This window comes from Syngnathus acus, chromosome 22, assembly GCF_901709675.1.
Source record: "Syngnathus acus chromosome 22, fSynAcu1.2, whole genome shotgun sequence".
Lineage (NCBI taxonomy): Eukaryota > Metazoa > Chordata > Actinopteri > Syngnathiformes > Syngnathidae > Syngnathus > Syngnathus acus.
Window position 1 is genome coordinate 2,830,351 of NC_051106.1, and position 18,136 is coordinate 2,848,486.

An 18,136-nucleotide genomic window follows, 5' to 3' on the forward strand; every position below is an offset into this window, starting at 1 on the left:
TTAAACTTTTATAATGCACTACAAAAAAACAAGTACGAATTAAATCCGAGACACCCATGAATTTGCATATCCATAGAGTTTTTTCAATATTAAAAAAACATTTTCTTTTCATATTTTCCTCAAATTTTATGGAAAACGGTAGTTTTTTAAAAAATTTTTGGGTACTTTAAATAATTTTTTTAATGGGAAATTATGTCCTTTCATGATGAGTGAAATAATATACTCATTGATGTCCCATGCATGTCAACATTGTTTGACATTTCATAGAATTATTCATCCATCTAATTTTTTATATTGCTTATCCTATTCAGGGTCGCAGGGCGCTTGGAGTTCCCTGATTTTTGTGAGCTAGGCACCAGGTCACCAATTAATCACAGCACAAAGATAGACAGACAATCATGCACATTCACATTCACACCAGCTGAGTTGGAAGTAAACCAACACTGCCTTCACAGGAGTCAGACAAATGAACCACAACATCGGTGGCCTGACATAACGTATCTAATGTCCTCACAGTGTACATCAACTCCATACCAAACACATGGTACGCATCCACAAAAGTTCAAAATGATCCATATTCTCAGTTGAATCAAAGAAATATCCAAATACATAATTGTTGGCTTTTGGGCCTCTTCTTGCAGATCAATGAGATCATTTGAACAAAACCATGTGTTGCATTTGAGTGTTGACTAAAAGCAGGTGGAAAAAATAAGCTATAGAAGCAACAGCGGGGTCAAAAAACGAGTCAACAGAGAGACTATGTGCAATTGTAACACTTTTTTAATATCGCTCCTCTTTTGGACCTCATTGGACCAAGTGAATCTAATGAAGTGTATTGTCGAGTTCATGACTCCAGTAATGGACTATGCGCTGACCTCACTGTCTAAATTTACATTGTAGCAGAGACGGCGAGCAAGTGTAGCTACAGAAGTGTTGGAAAGTTTGGCTCACGCTCTCACTTCAAGACCACCTTTACGTCAGCAGTTGGTGGTTCCTTGGAGCAACTTAAGGGTTGGGTGTCTGCTGTCACCGGACTTTCCGAGCATGATGACATGGTTCAGCTGTCATCTCCAAGTCAGCGAGGAGCGTTAGCGGTCTCGCTCGGCCGGCCAAGTCGTCTAAGATTCAGATAACCTCAGCTGCCAACAGTACCCAGGCTGGCAAGAGAGGAGAAGTTAAATATAGAGGGGAACTTTTTTTGGATTCTATAGAGAAGAATTGCAAGGGATGCTCAAAAGATTTACGTAAAGGACAACAGTATTTCTTTTTATGTCAATACTTGTCCAAAATGCCTTCTGGAAAGGATTGTTGTGTTTTAACACAACTGAATAGGCTGTGGGAGTGAACGAGGGAGGGAGGGTAAGAGAGAGAGAGAGGGAGAGAGTTAAGAGTGGGAAGTTACAGTGCTCCATTATTGCTTTCTTCTATTCCCTCCCTGATCTGACCAAGTAAGAGGGAAAGGAGCATGGGGATTTCTCAATAGCCAGTTCCAGCACAGAACATCTCAAGGGGGATATTTGTGGATGTTTCACTTACCTGGATTATCCACGAGGGACGAGCAACAATTAAACGTGGGTGACAACACAACAGGTAATTATTTGTACGTAACGAACTGTCAGATTATTAGGATGTCCTCAGTCATTGTTGCCAACTAACAATTTGGTTTTATTTAAGTCAATCGAGCGCTCTATATGAATGAACAAGGTTTCTTTTCAAAAGTATCAATTCTTCACATTTGTCACTAATGATTCCCTCATGACTTAAATATTGTGTTGTTCACGCTTGTAAGAGCTTCACCATTGTTCTAGTGAATAATGAGTGGTTAGAGTCATGAATAAAAAATGTGGATGAATGACATTTATTGCAAAACATGAATGTGACCATTTAGTTAGTGTTTGCATGTGGGCAGAACACCACCAGAGAATGAAGGATGATAGCGTGATGAGTCATGAGAATGAAGTCATAGAAGGACTATATGGATATTCACTGGAACAGTTGCTAATTTCATTCAAGAATTTTTAACTGGAAATTACTTGACTAAACAGATTGTCTTAACAGTGATGACTTGTGACGACATATTGGAATTTGACTGCTTTGCTTACATCATCTGGTTTGCTTATCCTTTGCAATAAACAAATAAAAAGTCAACTTGATGGGTTTCCCACTTGACTTGACAAAAACACTCCCACACCACTTCTCAGCATCTTGCAGCATGATGACATATTTAAAAAATATAGAATCAATTTCATCTACATGAGGAGACAAATTCGTTCAGCCGCTACTCTCTATCCATCTGTCAACATACTGTATATTGTGCACCGCCACTGTAAACCGAAAAGAAAACCTGAAACATACTTCACCGGTGCTAATTACCCTCCAAGATTCATTCGGTCAAATGTCCAGAAGTCGCGCACAATCTCACACAGTCTCGCTCTTCCTGGTATGCAGCCTCCTCAGTTGATGTGGTATCTATGCCACAAAGAGAAATGGTGGCAATATTTGCCTCGTTAATGTTGTTGTGTGCTCATTTCAGCCCACTGAGAATGCATCTTGGTTTGACGGAGTGCTGAATGTGCAGCCAAATGGCTTTTTTGAAAAAGAAGCATTTGTAATTATTGGCGGGTGAATGAAAAAGAGTGTCAATCTTTCTAGTTTTACAAGATGGCCAAGATTTAACCTGGAATTTGTTAATGTCCAACCCTGAATGTGTGCTAATGGTTTATTGACTCAAGGAATTCAAAATAATTAATCTCATTATTTGATATATCAGATGAAACTCAGCTATAGATTGTTCCGTGCATGCTCATTCCAAGGTTATTTTAGAAAATAGAAAGTGAACATACTGAGGTGAAGTTCACCCTTTCTGACTGACATACACACAGCATACGTTTAAAGTGTTTCTGATGTGTGTGGTTATTATTGACTTGCTAAAATTCAGCTCACAAAATAGTACATAAAACCCCACATAGACAATTAAACAGTCTCTAAATATTTCTGGTAAGAATGTGCTCTCCTTTTCTTCGTTCTTGACACATTTACAGTTGGCTGCATCTTGTCAACTTGATTCTTAAATCTGATGCCATTATGTCTTGTAATGGTGATATTGTAATATACAATATTACCGTTTTCATTCTTCATTCTACTTCAAGTTCCCTTTATAATCATCAATGTTGCTCCAGGTCACACACAGCATTGTAACAGTCCCGTGTTCCAGCCTCTAGACCCACAAGGCCACATACCTGGTTTGGATTGAGTCACTCGCATGGCCTCCATAGAGAACATTACATACTGCAGCTTTGATGCGTCACGCATAGTCTTGACATAGCATACAACAGGGATGCAAAACAATTATTGTCTTTCAACGATTGTATCACCTATGACCTCAGGCTGTCTTTGTGCAGTGCAACTGCTTTTAAAAAAAATAAAGACAAGAAAGATCATCTTTCATATCAGAAATGCCACTAAAGGTATTAGTGTCAGTTCTGCGAACATACTAAAGTACGCTATGGAACTTTGAGTCTGGTGGGTCTCAACAACAGCTGTCACAGACATATAAGAGCCCCTGCAGTTGAATTCCAAAAATGTAGTTTAGACACATTTGGATGTTTCACAGATCACTGGTAGCCTACTCATAACTCACCTTGGTTTAAAAATAAGTCCTTTGGCTCCATAGCAACTTAAGATCTTCTCCAGATCATTTGATCCTGAATGGCAAGGCGGCAAAGCGCACTGGCTATAAACATTGGATTAGCTGCTAATTGGTGCCTAATAATGTCAAAGGAGTTCCAAGTCTAATAATTGGTCATTGCAAACATGCTGATAACTAGTTGCACTGCTACGATCTATCCAGAAAGGAACGATAGTGTGCTGAAAGAAATTCAAACGTAAAGATCAACAAATTGAAAGTCGATGACATCATTGGGCCGTGATCATTATGCAATATATTTTTTTTCTCCCCATTACTCACTAGCAATGACTATTATTAACCCAGTTGACTTTGGTTGAAAGGCAAGGTACACCTTGGATTAGCTGGCCACTACACTGTAAAAACTGTACTGTACATTACGTAATAAAAAAATTGAAATTAAGAGGAACGCGAATGTCAATTAGGGTCATGGAATAGATGGTGATTAAATTTGAAATTTCCACTTGAGTCTTTTTTTCGGAAAGTAGTTATTATGTCCAACTGTACCACTTCTGAAACGAGAATTGAATCACCCAAAGCATCTGCAAAAACAAGCTTATGAATAAAGCTGACTAGGACCAAACAATTACGTTGTAAATCTTACATGACAACATGATGACTGAAGTTTTGAATTTTTCTACTCCATAACTACGTAAAAAAGAACCACCACTCTAATGCTCAACACGTTTCTTCCTGTTCGCCTTTTGTCATATACACCATTACTCATTTAATAGCTAAATCATTTTTTTTAATTGTGAAAGTTTTCAAGCACAGTATATTTTTGTTTATTTCCATCTTACTACTGCAAATATTGGCACATCTTTGAAAAATAAACTTTGTTTTGTCCATTTTAAGGGAAAAAACAATGAACAATTTTCAGGATTATAATAAGCGCATATTTTGAAATCCACACAGAACTTTACGATTCTTCAAACATTCTATATTTAAAGACGACATACAATTGAAAAATGACTCCTTAAATTCAACCAAACAGTCAAATTATTTCTTGGGGTGTGATTGAATTAGCCAACAGTGCATTAATTGGCAAAAGCACCAGTAATTAGTCAGTCAGCAATCTGGACTCACTTCTACTCCTCTCAGAGTCTCGAGAAGTCTAAAAGTCCTAAAAGGTCACAAGAGTGGTACAGTGACAAAGTGGTTAAGTTGAAACATTGAGTAGCCGCTTCCTTTTTTTCCATGTCCTAGCTTCACCCTGATCGCACCTGGCCTTTTAAGGCTACAGGGTGCCCTCACCCATATGCTTGGTGATTCCAAGGACTCATCAGCATTGTCAAGAGTGAACGCAAAATACATTTTTCACATGCTTACCAATAATTTTAAACCGATGTTGCTTTGACTTGTAGGACCAATTTATCTTAATTATACAGTTTGGCATTTACGAAAATGCTGCAGTGCTGGCGTGTGGTATTTTAAGCTGATTTATGGATGTATGAGTTACAGTTGCTACTTTAACAGTTTGCAAATTTCTCGAGAATACGACAAGTTACGTCAAATCTGACCCGTGAGGTCACTGGTCGTCTAGCCTAAAACGCGCTGTCCATCAAAATGCTGGAACGTACTGCTGCTTTGTACTGGTGAACAGCATCATGCCGGCCAAGTTTTCATCAGCAGACGGATTGATTTGAAAGGCTGACTCGAGGACGCGTATACAGATTCAAATATCAAATCCAAAAATCTTGGCTGGCTTTGTCTCTCATGTCAGAATGAAATGGGCTCGCCAGCGTATTGCATTTTATAGGTGTCAGCTAAGAGAGCAAGTTGCCAAACACTCAAATTTTTCTTTCCTTATTTAGTCACAGGGAGTATTAGGTTATGATCACACCAAAGAGAAAAAAAAATATTGACTACAGGCAATGAAATCATTCTTTTGTTGGGTTATCAATCGGTTATGAAGATTTTAGACATTTAGCCATACTCAAACTGTGCCTTTATTATCCTCTATTTTTATTGTTTTAATTTCGTAAACATTTGATACTTTGACTTTACAGAAAAATGTAGACCAAATTTAGATCATGATAAAAGTCATGTAGCAACCCTTGGTGGTATCCACCCGCTGACCACTGACATCCTTTATAGCTCCTTTTTTTTTTCTCCTGCTTTGGAATGAGGCGCTATAAATACATGTATGTATGTCTTTGTGACAGCTGGACTTGCCATGAGTTACATTTGGGTTCCCCTTTTAAATTTAGGATTTGTTCGTGGCCTTTCTGGCTCTGTCCTATGACATTATATTGCACCAAACAATCAGTAACGTCGTAAATGTTCGGTGTGGGCAGTCTGGTCGTCATCGAAGACCTTTGACTAAAGCCTGATTGTCTGACAGATATTTTTTATTCTTCATTAAGACAACTGGGAGTGCTGCATGCCAGACTGGAATGTAAGGGCACGTGACTTTGGAATGCCCATTTGTTGCTCAGGAGAATTCAATATAGTCAAGGCTTCATTGACCAGGCAAAGTGGATCAAACAGGAAAGGCATTGAACTGATGGCAAATTCTTGCCATTCCTGTCTGACCCTCACTAAGACTTATCAAATACAACAATGTCATCAATATAGCCCAGACAGTATCATGATTAGATTTCAAAAGGTTCACAATTTAAGGCTCTGTTTTTTTTTTTGTAGTCAGGCACAAAAAAAACAGGGCATTTTCATTTTTGTGCTGGCGCAGACAGAGTTTGGGAATTTGAATGGGCGTTTTGACAGACCGAGGGCATCTTCTTTTACATGGAGGAAACAAAAGGAGCCTCTTTCATCAGCGAGGAAGTGTTCACTTCCTCAACAGCGCAAACGCCCCTTTGTAACTGCGCCCTTCCACGAAAATACCAAAGGAAAAACACTGCACCTATGCGCACATTTGGACCACATGTACCACTTAACCTCACTTTGGTCGCGGCACATTGGAACAACTGAATGAATAAGCTCAAGATCTACCAGGAATTTTAAAACTTCAACACTTGTTATGGCACAGTGCAATCGGGATAATCAATATGAATGAATATGCAAAAGTTTTGTTGTGAAGGTATCCTTCATGAAATTTCAGTCAGACATTTTCTTAACGTAAACATTATGCAGTCAGCTAGCTCTGTTGGACCATGAAGAGTTTCCCTGCAATATGAGACCCATACCGTAGTACTCTGTCATCAGCCCAGAATGTAAAAATAAAGCACTCAAGGACTGATTTTGTCACCAGCATTCAAAGTATCACGCATGATTCATCGCTCGTGCCGAGTCGGGCAAGGTTTAGATTCAGGACATTTGTCATGTCTCATTCAAATATGTCAGTGCCGCTTAGATGAACCCTGGAAGCATTTGTGTGTGCCCTTCTGTGCTGTATGCAAAAATAATGGCTCAAAATAGCAGGTTAGAAAAATAATCAAGTAGCACCCAGAGGTAAGATGAGGTATGCACATCATGTGTAATTTTGTCCTGGTTCCTTATCTTCTGAGAGATGCAGTTCTTGCTATCTTGTATTCTTCCCCTTAGAAATAGGGTCGCTTCAGAAAGCTCAGTTTCAAGCGCCATTAGAGTTACTGCATTTAAGATTTAACTTTCTTCTGAGACAGAATCTTCAACAGACGAGATTCCTAAAAGTACAGAAGTCCCAGTTGCATTGTTGTGTAATTTGCACATATTTGCATTTGCTTCACATTTTGGAACAGTTCAGAAAGTCTGTTCTCTCTGATGATGTTTTCTTGGAACTCACACAGGGAGATAATGTCAGTTCTAAAGATTACAAACATTACTTATCTCAAGGACAGGTTGAGATTACAAACACACAAATGCACACATGAGAGACAAAAGCACACACTCCCACTTTGATGAATTAGTACAGTGTGTGTTGAACAATGAGCACACTAAGTCATAGTCTTCCCCCAGGCTCTTTCCATCTGTGTTAAAATCATTAAGGGAAGCACACTGCTTCTAACACAGTTAATAGTGCAAATTGCACAATTAGGGTTAGAAATATGTTGCAAGCCTTGATTTGATTTAGATATCAGATATGAGCTTCAAATAGGCAGCACATCATTTCCAGGAATTCCCCCCACATTCCCAAAAAAATCATGTTAAGTTTATTGAAGACTAAATTCCCAATAGGTGTGAATGGGAGTCACTGTTCCAGCAATTGGCTGGCAACCAATTTGAGCGTTATCGTCATGAGAGCAAGTGTTAAAGAAAATGGAAGGGTTGGATGTACTAAAAAAAAAAAAGAACAAGGGCATGTCAGATTACATACTTTTCTCTGTTCTTGGCCCAGGCAGGAGATGAGATCCAAAAGCAGCGATGTGGCGCAGCCGCCCAACGGGGTGCTCGGAGTCCCACAGGATGACCATGACCTCAGCCATGAGCAGGATGTGTGTATTGCTGTGAAGAACATGAAGGCCAAAACTCAGCAGCAGGAGGGTGAAGATAACATGGAGGTGATATTTGACAAAGAGCAGACAGTGATGGACTCTAAGAGCGAAGAAAAAAAAGGTGCTGTCCTCAACCTGTCCAAACAGGATCTGCTCAAACTGCTGGGGATCATGGAAGGAGAGATTCAGGTGGGTCCAACATCCTATCTGACACAACCAATGTTTCAAAGGTGGAATGATTCAGTTAGGTAACACTTTTTAAATATTTGGACTATAAGTGTGTGAACGCAAATAGAGTAACACACTGATCTCTGGGATTTAAGTTGACCTAGACCACCACCTTGTGGTTAAGTGTGACTCTTCACCTTAATAGAAAACAATGTTTTCCCAAAGCTCAAGACCCATATTTGAAATTCCTCTAATGTGCAGTGTTGCCAAGATATCACTAATGAAGTGATTCATTACTGCATATTAACACAACATCAATAAAAAAAACACAACATGGGCCTGCTTGTTGATTACATTTTCCTCAAGTATGATGGATGACCCAGATAATTGTGATCAATTTCCGTCACATAGTTTTGGGAAAATAACAAAACAACTGTTGCATAACAACCCCGAAAGCAAAATAAATCCTTTCATTTGTGAGAAAAATAGCAAAGTACAGCAAGCTAACTTAATTTGATATTTCCTGCTTGCTAATTTCCTGCACTTCAAGCTGCATTTTGCTATTTTCATCTTTTTATATCTCTATGTGACTGCAGGCAAGAGAAGATGTTATCGGCATGCTAAAATCGAAGCAGCCCCCTCAAGTGACCACTGCATCAGCAGAAAGCTGTGAAGTAGGTAGCTCGGCCCTCCAGGCCCTGCAGAGGGACGGCCTCATCGCCGGCACCTCGCCAAACATCCACACCGCCTACCAAAAACCGATGATTGAGGTCAGTCGTGGCAATCTTCTGCAACACTTAATCATCGTGTTTCTTAAAATAATCACAGCTTGTGCTTTGTTCTTTGTAGCTGGAGCGCCTGCAGGAAAAGCACAGGGAAACCTACAGGCGGATGCTGGGACAGTTGCTGCTTGCTGAAAAGTGCCATCGTCGAACTGTTCACGAGTTGGACAGCGAGAAGCGCAAACATGCCGATTACATGAACAAGAGTGATGATTTTACCAATCTCCTTGAGCAAGAGAGAGAAAGGTGAGGAAAAACACACGGGTGTCTGCAACGGGTAAAAATGTGTTAATTAATGTGGTTGTGTGGTTGGCAGAGGTGTAAAACTAAAGCACAGGTTTGTGGGTAAGTGTTTTAATTTTTCCTTATAATGTAGGAAAGTAACCAAAATATTAAAACATTAAATGCAGAGGTGCAACGATTAATCCATTAATCGACAACTATTCGATTATCAAATGAATCGATTATTTTTTTAATGATCGATTATCGTTTGGTTGCCTTTTTGATTTAAAATTGTCCAAATTTCAGCTTCTCAATGGTAAATGCTCCATGAAAGCAGACTGATTATATTTGTTTAATTAAAATGAAACATTTGCTTTTACTTTGGAAAACAATAATCAATGTTTTTGCTTATTTTCTGCCACGTTACAAACCAACCCAAAAATTAATTTTCCACACTGTGAATTTGACATAATATCCTGTTATTGAATAAACAAGTAGAAATTAAAAGATACTTAATTAAAAGAAAATCCGATTTATCAATTAATTAAAAATTAATCACCAGATTAATTGATTATTGAAATAATTGTCAGTTGAAATAAATATTAAATATTATAAAACTATTAAATATAAATAACATATTACAAGCTACCACTTAAAAAGTGAGCAAAGTGGAAACTCTAGATGTGCGAAGTGTCTGGTTCTTCACTAAAAGAGATAAGGGTTGTACAAAATAGAAACAGAATCAAGAGTCCATGACTTCACTTCTGAAATGATGTCATCCCATAGGCTGTGACCTTTCCCTTTAGGTCATGATGGGAAGTGTGTTGGAGAGACAAAGGGAGGGGTACCGCACACCATGGATATTGCGTCACGTGGATACAGAGGGCCTCACAGACATCAAATGAGCTGTTTATCTGCACTGAATGCAAATACGAACGGAGCCCCTACTGATGAAAGTACTCACAGATGAAAGAGAGTAATTGACAGTTGCTTTGCTGAGGGAGAATTCTAGGCTACACATTCAGTGGATTCTCCAAAATGAATCTTGAATGGTCTGGGACACCGGAAAACATGTGGAAATGCCCAAGCATTGAAAATGTAACAACTTAATTATCCCTCAGAGAGACAAATTTGTTTTCAAACAGAAGACAAAAAATGAGCGCCAAAAAACAATTTGCATGTGAATATTTTCTGTTGACCCTTTAACACATTTCCCGTGCAGCAAATGCCTGCATGAATGAGAATCGAAAGCACAGTGGAGGGAATGATCTTCAACTTCAAGTCAGCCTTGGATAAGTGGCTGTGACAAGAGATCTTTGCCTGAGCGGTAGTGTCTTAAGTCCACCCAAGTCACTGTTTAGATGTCAGAAATCAAGACTTGGCTACACTCAATACATGAAAGCTAGTATGACGACATATAAGTAACACTCGGTGCACAAAGAATCCTTACAAAATACAAAATGATGATAATAATAATAAGAATAAGAATAAATAGATATATGCAGGATTCCTTATCAAGAAATACAAGAAGCACAAATGTATATATAAAAAAAAATGTGTTGTTGGTCTATCTGCAAGTCTGCTACTTTGCCATTCTCTCCTTTAGTTCAAATGGGAAAAATCTCATTTTCCATGAGTGTGATGTCCTCCAGCATTCTGGGTGAGGGCTAAGTGGGGTAAGAAAAAAAAAAAAGAATACTCATGTGCCAAACAGTCAGAGGAATGCAGAAAATGGGCACCAAATAAGCTCTTTCAAACTGGTAACCATGGGCAATTTACAACTCTCAGATAACAGATCAATTTGTATGTCAAGAACCTCAAATAGCTAAGTGACATGATGGTTGATGCTTAACAGGGGAAACAAATTCCACTCTTGGAAGGATGTGTCAATTCATGCACAATAAGTATAATTTAAGATAATTATAATTAATGATGTTTTTTTTCTTGGTTATCTCATATCATGTAGAGTGGAAATGTCTGACGTGGCCCATGGGCTGCAGTGGCCACTTTAATAAATAAATAAATAAATAAATAAATAAATAAATGAATGAATGAATGAATGAATGAATGAATAAATAATCTTTGGGGGAACAATGGCTGGATTTTTCTTTTTACAAACCCCAAAATAGTTTTTCAGACAACACTGATAAACGTTGAATATTTTCCTTGAAAAAAATGGGAAAAGTGGATTAAAATTGGACAAATATGCAATTTATATTTTTTTTACTATTCTAAGTCATGCTCCAGGCTGCTACTTGGAATCTTAACCTGTCACCATAAGTCTTACAACACCCATCTAGTAGTTACTAGAAAAGTTATGTTATTTTGGTAATTGCCTAATGTCCACTTTGTCCCCAATTTTTTTTCTTTAACAGTACATCAGTCTTTCTGCATTTCATCAACCCAATGTTGCAGCGTCACACATAATTGTGTTTTTCAGTCAACTGAGATAAATTCTACACAACACACTATTGCCGTGACAGCTTCTTGGCAGCTGTTCCCTTCAATCCTCATCCTTTGGAGACAGAGGGTCTTTGCAGCCTTTGAGAAAATTCCTCAGGAAACACAGGATAAAATGTTGTGCCATGATTCCATGTGTTTTTTTAGTTCCCATAAACAAAAAAACAACTTTTAATATATTTAAAAACTATTAACCCGATCATGGAATAATTAAAAAATATATTTAGTCATATTAGGATCAGATGTCTGCATTTTTACAATCCAATTTGATAAAATTATATCAAAGTCCAGTGCTGTGCATCACAATAGCCTTATTTTAATATTGTTGTCATGGTTACATTTTGTCATCCGTAATCTTCTCATCCAACCATTCTGTATCTGTTTCCCTCATCACATGGAAAGTGGTGCTCATCCAATTTCCCCTCAAGGGGAACAACACTGAACAATTCCTCCTGTTTCCTTTCATAGTTTTACCCGTAAAGTGTCAAAAAACTAAAAAATCCTCAAAATGAACTTATAAACTGTGTGATGTTACTCAGTAAGACTTAAACTGTCTGGAAAATTGTTTGCACTTGCCTTCACTCAAACATGCCAGTATTGCATAAAAGCAGGAAAATTGGGGGAGTTTTGCAGAGCACTCCTCCTGTGGCAAAAATCCCACCCCTTTCACAGTGCAAAGTAGAACAGTACGCAGTCTCTCACTTTCTTCCACACGCACACACACAAACACACACACACATTGCCTTATAAGGATGAGGTGACGTTGTGCACCATGCAGAGATCTGATGCTTCTGCACTGTAGTAATTCATCTTTTGTAGTCCTTAAATAAGCATGCTTGAGATGTCACAGAGGATAATTTGTGGAAAAAGAGGCCCCGGCTACTGGTCATGCATCCTGATTGGATTTTATATTCCTGTAATTATCCTTGTGTGTTCCTTTTAGAACAACAGTGGTAAGTTCTGATTGAGTTCTTTTTCTGATTGTGGATATTTAATGTTGCATTGCAACATGATTTTTTTTTTAAACTGAGATGCAAATACTTGTTTATCGACTAATATTTGGTGTCTTTCGAGGTTTATAGTTCAATTATGGTAATGCAATGTTTGTGGCAGTGTAGAGGGAGAACATGCAACATCGCACTCTGTTTGGCATGCATTTTGTCAGAATCAGCATTAGCATACCGGAAAGTAGAAAACATAAAAGAAGGATTGCAAACACCAGTTTGTGTGTTAGTTCCTACTCTAATTTGGGAGGAAGGAATTAAGTACTATGGGGGAGTTGGATGTAATATTTAACCCCGGTTTGGCTCAAGTGTTAATTGTGTTGATGAATAATTACCGGCTTGTTCTGCATTTTCAGTTAGCTGGATCCAATCCTCAGCTATTTGAGCAGTTAAAAAAATAATTATAGATAGAAATGCAAAAAAAGTTTAAAAGTGACATGCGGGAAATATGTAAAAAGTAATAGTAGTAGCAGTAATATTACTAAAATTGATCATTTAACTGCAATAATTGTTAAATATCTGCCCAAAGAACACATTATGGAATAAAAATAATTTATATTTGTACAATACAGTCTTAAGTACAGACTCTTGGCAAGTAACAAATACCCATGAGATTTATTACATGCTTAACTAATGCACAAAATAGAAGTAGCAGTAGTAGTAATATTACTAAAATTGATAATTTAACTGCAATAATTGTTAAATACCTGCCCAAAGAACACATTATGGAATAGAAATAATTTATATTTTTACAATACAGTCTTAAGTGCACAAAATTGGCAAGTAACAAATACCCATGAGATTTATTACATGTTTAACTAATGCACAAAATTGATTTTTCCTTTTCTCGCCTTTTAGACTAAAGAGGCTGCTTGACAACGAAAAAGCCTACCAGGTGAAAAAGGAGAAGGAGCATTCTAAACGTCTGGCCAAGGTACAAGAGGAGCTGGTGAAACTGAAATCGTTTGCCCTGATGTTGGTCAATGAGCGCCAACAACACCTGGAGCAAATGGACCAACAGACTCAACGGGTCCAGGAAATGAGCCAGCAGCTTCAGCAGCAGAGGAAGATACTAAGTGAAGCCAGGGAGCACGCTCAGGAAGATGCCCACAGGGTTCTCAGCTTAGAGGCTGAGTTAAAAGAAAAAAACGTCACATTTGCTCAACAGCATGAAGAGATGAACGCTAAGCTTGCCAGTCAGGAGCTCCTCAACCGTCAACTCAACTCCAAAATTCTCGAGCTCATGCGTACAGTGGATGAGATCGAAGAGAGTAACAAGGCCTTGAGAAAATCCGAAGAGGAACTGCAGGAGATGGACAACAAAACTGGCAAAGGAGAGTGTTTAAACTCTAATTTAATTACCGAGCTCGAGAATTTAAGGAAGCGTGTGCTGGAGATGGAAGGAAACGATGAGGAGATCACCCGAGCAGAAAATCAGTGCAAGGAGCTCAGGAAGAGACTACAGGAGGAAAATAACAAAAGTAAAGAACTTCGGATTGAGGTAGAGAAACTTCAGAAAAGAATGATCGATTTAGAGAAACTTGAAGGTGCCTTTAACGTAAGTAAGACGGAGTCCGCTCAGTTACAAGCTGCTTTAGAAAGAGAGAAGGGGCTAAGCAAAGAGCTCTCTGATGAAGTTGTGACGCTCAAGATCCGAATGAAAGAGCTTGAATCCTCTGAGCTCAAGTTGGAAAAGTCTGAGCTTAACTTGAAGGATGATTTAGGTAAGCTGAAGTCGTTGACTGCAGCTTTAATGGAGGAGAGAAAGACTTTGTTGGAAAGAATGACGTCGGATGAAAAGAAAAAGGAAGATTTGACTAGAACGGTCAAAGATGAGCAGAGTAAGGTGATGGAGGTGACAGAAAAATTGATAGAAGAGAGCAAAAAACTTTTGAAATTTAAAACAGAAATGGAAACAAAAGTTGACAGTCTGACAACAGAAAAGAGGGACCTCAACACCAAGCTAGCATACGAAACTGATAAAACAAAGGATCTTCTTTCAAAGGTTAGCCAGATGAAAAAGAGATTGGACGGTTTGGAGCAAGCAGAAAGGCTGTCTGCAAACAAATCGTTGAAATGTGACCAAGGAAGATCCGCCGATGCTGGCAAAAAAGAAGATAACAAAATCAAAGAGCTAACCTTTGAGATTGAGCACCTAAGAAATCGCCTCAAACAACTTGAAGTGGTTGAGGGAGATCTCATCAAAACAGAGGATCAATATGACATTCTGGAGAAAAGGTTCATAACAGAACAAGACAAAGCCAACATACTTTCCCAGCAAGTAGAAGCCATGAGGAATCAGATAGCACGGAACAAAGCCATTGAGAAAGGAGAGGAGGACAGCCAGGAGGAAGACTTGCGACAACAATACAAGAGAGAGGAGGCTAAAACCAGAGAGATGCAGGCAGATGTTGTAGCTCTAAAGGAAAAAATACACGAACTCATGCATAAGGAGGACCAGCTTTCTCAATTGCAAGTCGATTACTCAGTCCTCCAGCAGAGGTTCTTTGAAGAGGAAGAGAAAGCCAAGAGCATGGGCACTGAGGTTCTCCATTTAACCAAAGAGCTGGAGATAGCAAAGCGCCACAGTCGTGCGTTGAGACCCAGCTTGAATGGAAGGAGGATGGTTGATGTTGCCGTCACATCGACTGGAGTACAAACAGAAGCACCGTCCAATGGGCCAACAGAAGAAGATACTCCGGCTGGTTTTATCAGGAAGTCTGTTCAAGAAGAGAATCACATCATGAACAATTTAAGGCAGAAGAGCCTGAAGAAGCCAACAGAAAAGTCCGGTGGCATTGAACGTTCCCCTTCATCTGGAAGTGATCTCAGTATGAAGAAATCCTGGATTCCTTGGATGAGGAAGAAAGACACCAACTCTCACGAAACCAGCCTGGAAAAAACGCATATCACAAATTCAAACCTAACTGTGGCCCACAAGCAAGGTCAGCCTTTACACATCCGAGTGACACCGGACCACCAAAACAATATGGCCACCCTTGAAATCAGTAGCACCACTACCGAGGATGTCTTCTCAACATCAGCCCCACTAAATGCAAACCCATCACAACCTAAATCCAGAATTACAATCATTCCAACACACTCTGCCACAATGCGAGGAAAGTCCGCTGCCAATGGACATCAGGGTCCAGAAAGAACCAAATCTCCAGTCACCATCACAACTATTTCCAGAGCCAAGTCTCCAGACAGCAGCCAAGCTTCCTCGTCTACCTCGGGAAGGCCAATGTCTCCTGTCACCATCATGACAGTGAGCACCACGGCAGTGGCTGACGCCTCTTCCTCCCCAGAACCCCAAGAGATGACCATGGGCCGGGCTGTATTCAAAGTTACCCCTGAAAAGCAGATGGTCCCTATACCTATAAGGAAGGGTCACAACAACACCAGCATTATCACCACCACTGATGATAACAAGATCCATATTCATCTAGGTAATAATCTGACCCCAAAGATGGTGGTCAGGCCGGTGTCTGCCGTAACTGAGAGCAAGGAACTGACCCTGTCGACCGGGACAGTGTTGCGTTCCCCTCGCCAAATTACCACAACGCGGACCACACAGAACAAAGTGACGAGCAGCATTACCATTTCCCCTGTCGCATCAAACATGAGCAGATCCACACAAAGCATGGTACGTTTAATACACAGCAACAGTACAATGATATTTAGTAGGGTGCAAAGGTTAAAGGCCAGCTGTATTGCTCATTCACAGCAGTCGTTTTGTAAATGAATATATATTTTAATAAGAATCCAAATAAACGTGAAAACATTTGTGTCAATTGAACAGCTCACACAGCAGAATCTAAATCTACCTGTTCATCACTTTAAACAGACCAGGAAGTAGCCTAGTAAATAATGATTGAAACAAAAAAAATCTCTGACACAAATACATTTATGACCAGTTGCACAGTATGATATACCGTAATTTTCGGACTATAAGTCGCGGTTTTTTTCATAGTTTGGGTGGGGGGGCGACTTATACTCAGGAGCGATTTATATACATATATATGGTTTTTTTTCACTTTTTTGGGCATTTTATGGCTGGTGCGACTTATACTCCGGTGCGACTTATAGTCCGAAAATTACGGTATATAAGAGGGATATCAAATATTACGTCTTTACAAAGGTAGTCACATGTTGATTGATACTGTAACAGAAGTGATCTTTTTGTAATATTTTAGTGACGCAAACTTGATTTACATGAGAGATAAGTCCTTGAATCATATCATTATCCTCTGCAATCTGGTCATATTTTTTTCGACTTGCCGTACTGCTAAAATAACAAATCCAATGTGTTGGCCAAATACTTTTGCACCTTTTTCTTTTATTATTCAAAGACATATGGAAATTGCGTATGGTACCTGAAACCATTATGTAGACTCGTGATGATGACTTTTCACTTAAAAAAATAAATGAATAAAGATTAAAGGCTCACTATGTGGATGGAAGGCCATGAGAGCAAAGCAGTGTTGATGTTCCAGTGGACCTTATGATATCCTCTTTGTGACTCCGATTGCTAGCGTGACAAAAAGGCCCTATGGGCTGGCCTGGGCACAGCAGAACTAATGATGTGGCATTTTGCCACCCTGCTACAGGCATGCTGCAATTTATATTTGTTTCACAGTGTTTACATTCACAAACAGATACACAGGGCTCTGTGCTGACAAAAAACAGCCTTGCAGCGGTAACAACACACAGAAACCAAATGAAAGAATGAATAAATATTTGCATGTTCATTCTGTTTCCGGCCAGTGAGTTAAACTGTTTAGAATTTTAGAATTCCTGTTTTTCTTTTTGAAATATTTATTTTCCATTCAAATGCCAACTGCTTTCATTCTTGTGCCTGAGAAACTGTACTCTCTCTCTTTCTATTGTCTAACAGTGTGGGCACGATTCCCAGGCTCCTCGTACGGGACTGACCCGCATCCCAATGTCCAAGAGCCTGAAAACAGGGAAGACGGTGCTTGGTTCCTTGGGCATATCAAGTGGAGCGAAGGCAGAGTCGCGTGCTGAGAGTCAATCCATGAGGATAGAACTTAAGAAATCAACCGTGAATGGCATTACTTATCAAAATGGAGGAAAAGGCTGATTTAAAAAACCAAAATACTCTATGGTGCTGTAAGAGAAAAATACGCATTGATACACAACAGCCAAGTGAAAATGACGTTTGAGCTCAAATATTTTATTTATATATAGCCTTTTTTTATTTCCCTGTCACATACTGTATCATATATACTTTTATTTACATAACTAAAATGTACGGGGAAAAGAGAGGTCAAACCACTCTGCTACTAATTGTTCATTGCATCACATATAATGAGAAAAACTTCAAATGTATGCAGTATATCTTAAAGTTATTGTGTTTTGATTGTATGTAAATCGTTTGTTAACATATTTTGAATAAAAATAATTTTAAAGTGTTCATAC

The 18,136-nt window shown here is 39.0% G+C and overlaps 1 protein-coding gene across 1 annotated transcript; it reads left to right on the plus strand.

The window, feature by feature from the left end:
* The first annotated feature begins 935 nt into the window (after positions 1–935).
* On the plus strand, positions 936–18,131 carry LOC119116438 (filamin-A-interacting protein 1-like). Its single transcript, XM_037241795.1, has 6 exons — positions 936–1,590; positions 7,962–8,247; positions 8,823–8,996; positions 9,076–9,254; positions 13,553–16,340; positions 17,592–18,131. The coding sequence occupies exons 2-6, from the start codon at positions 7,969–7,971 to the stop codon at positions 17,796–17,798; spliced, it is 3,627 nt and encodes a 1,208-aa protein (XP_037097690.1). The 5' UTR covers positions 936–1,590; positions 7,962–7,968; the 3' UTR covers positions 17,799–18,131.
* Positions 18,132–18,136: the final 5 nt, after the last annotated feature.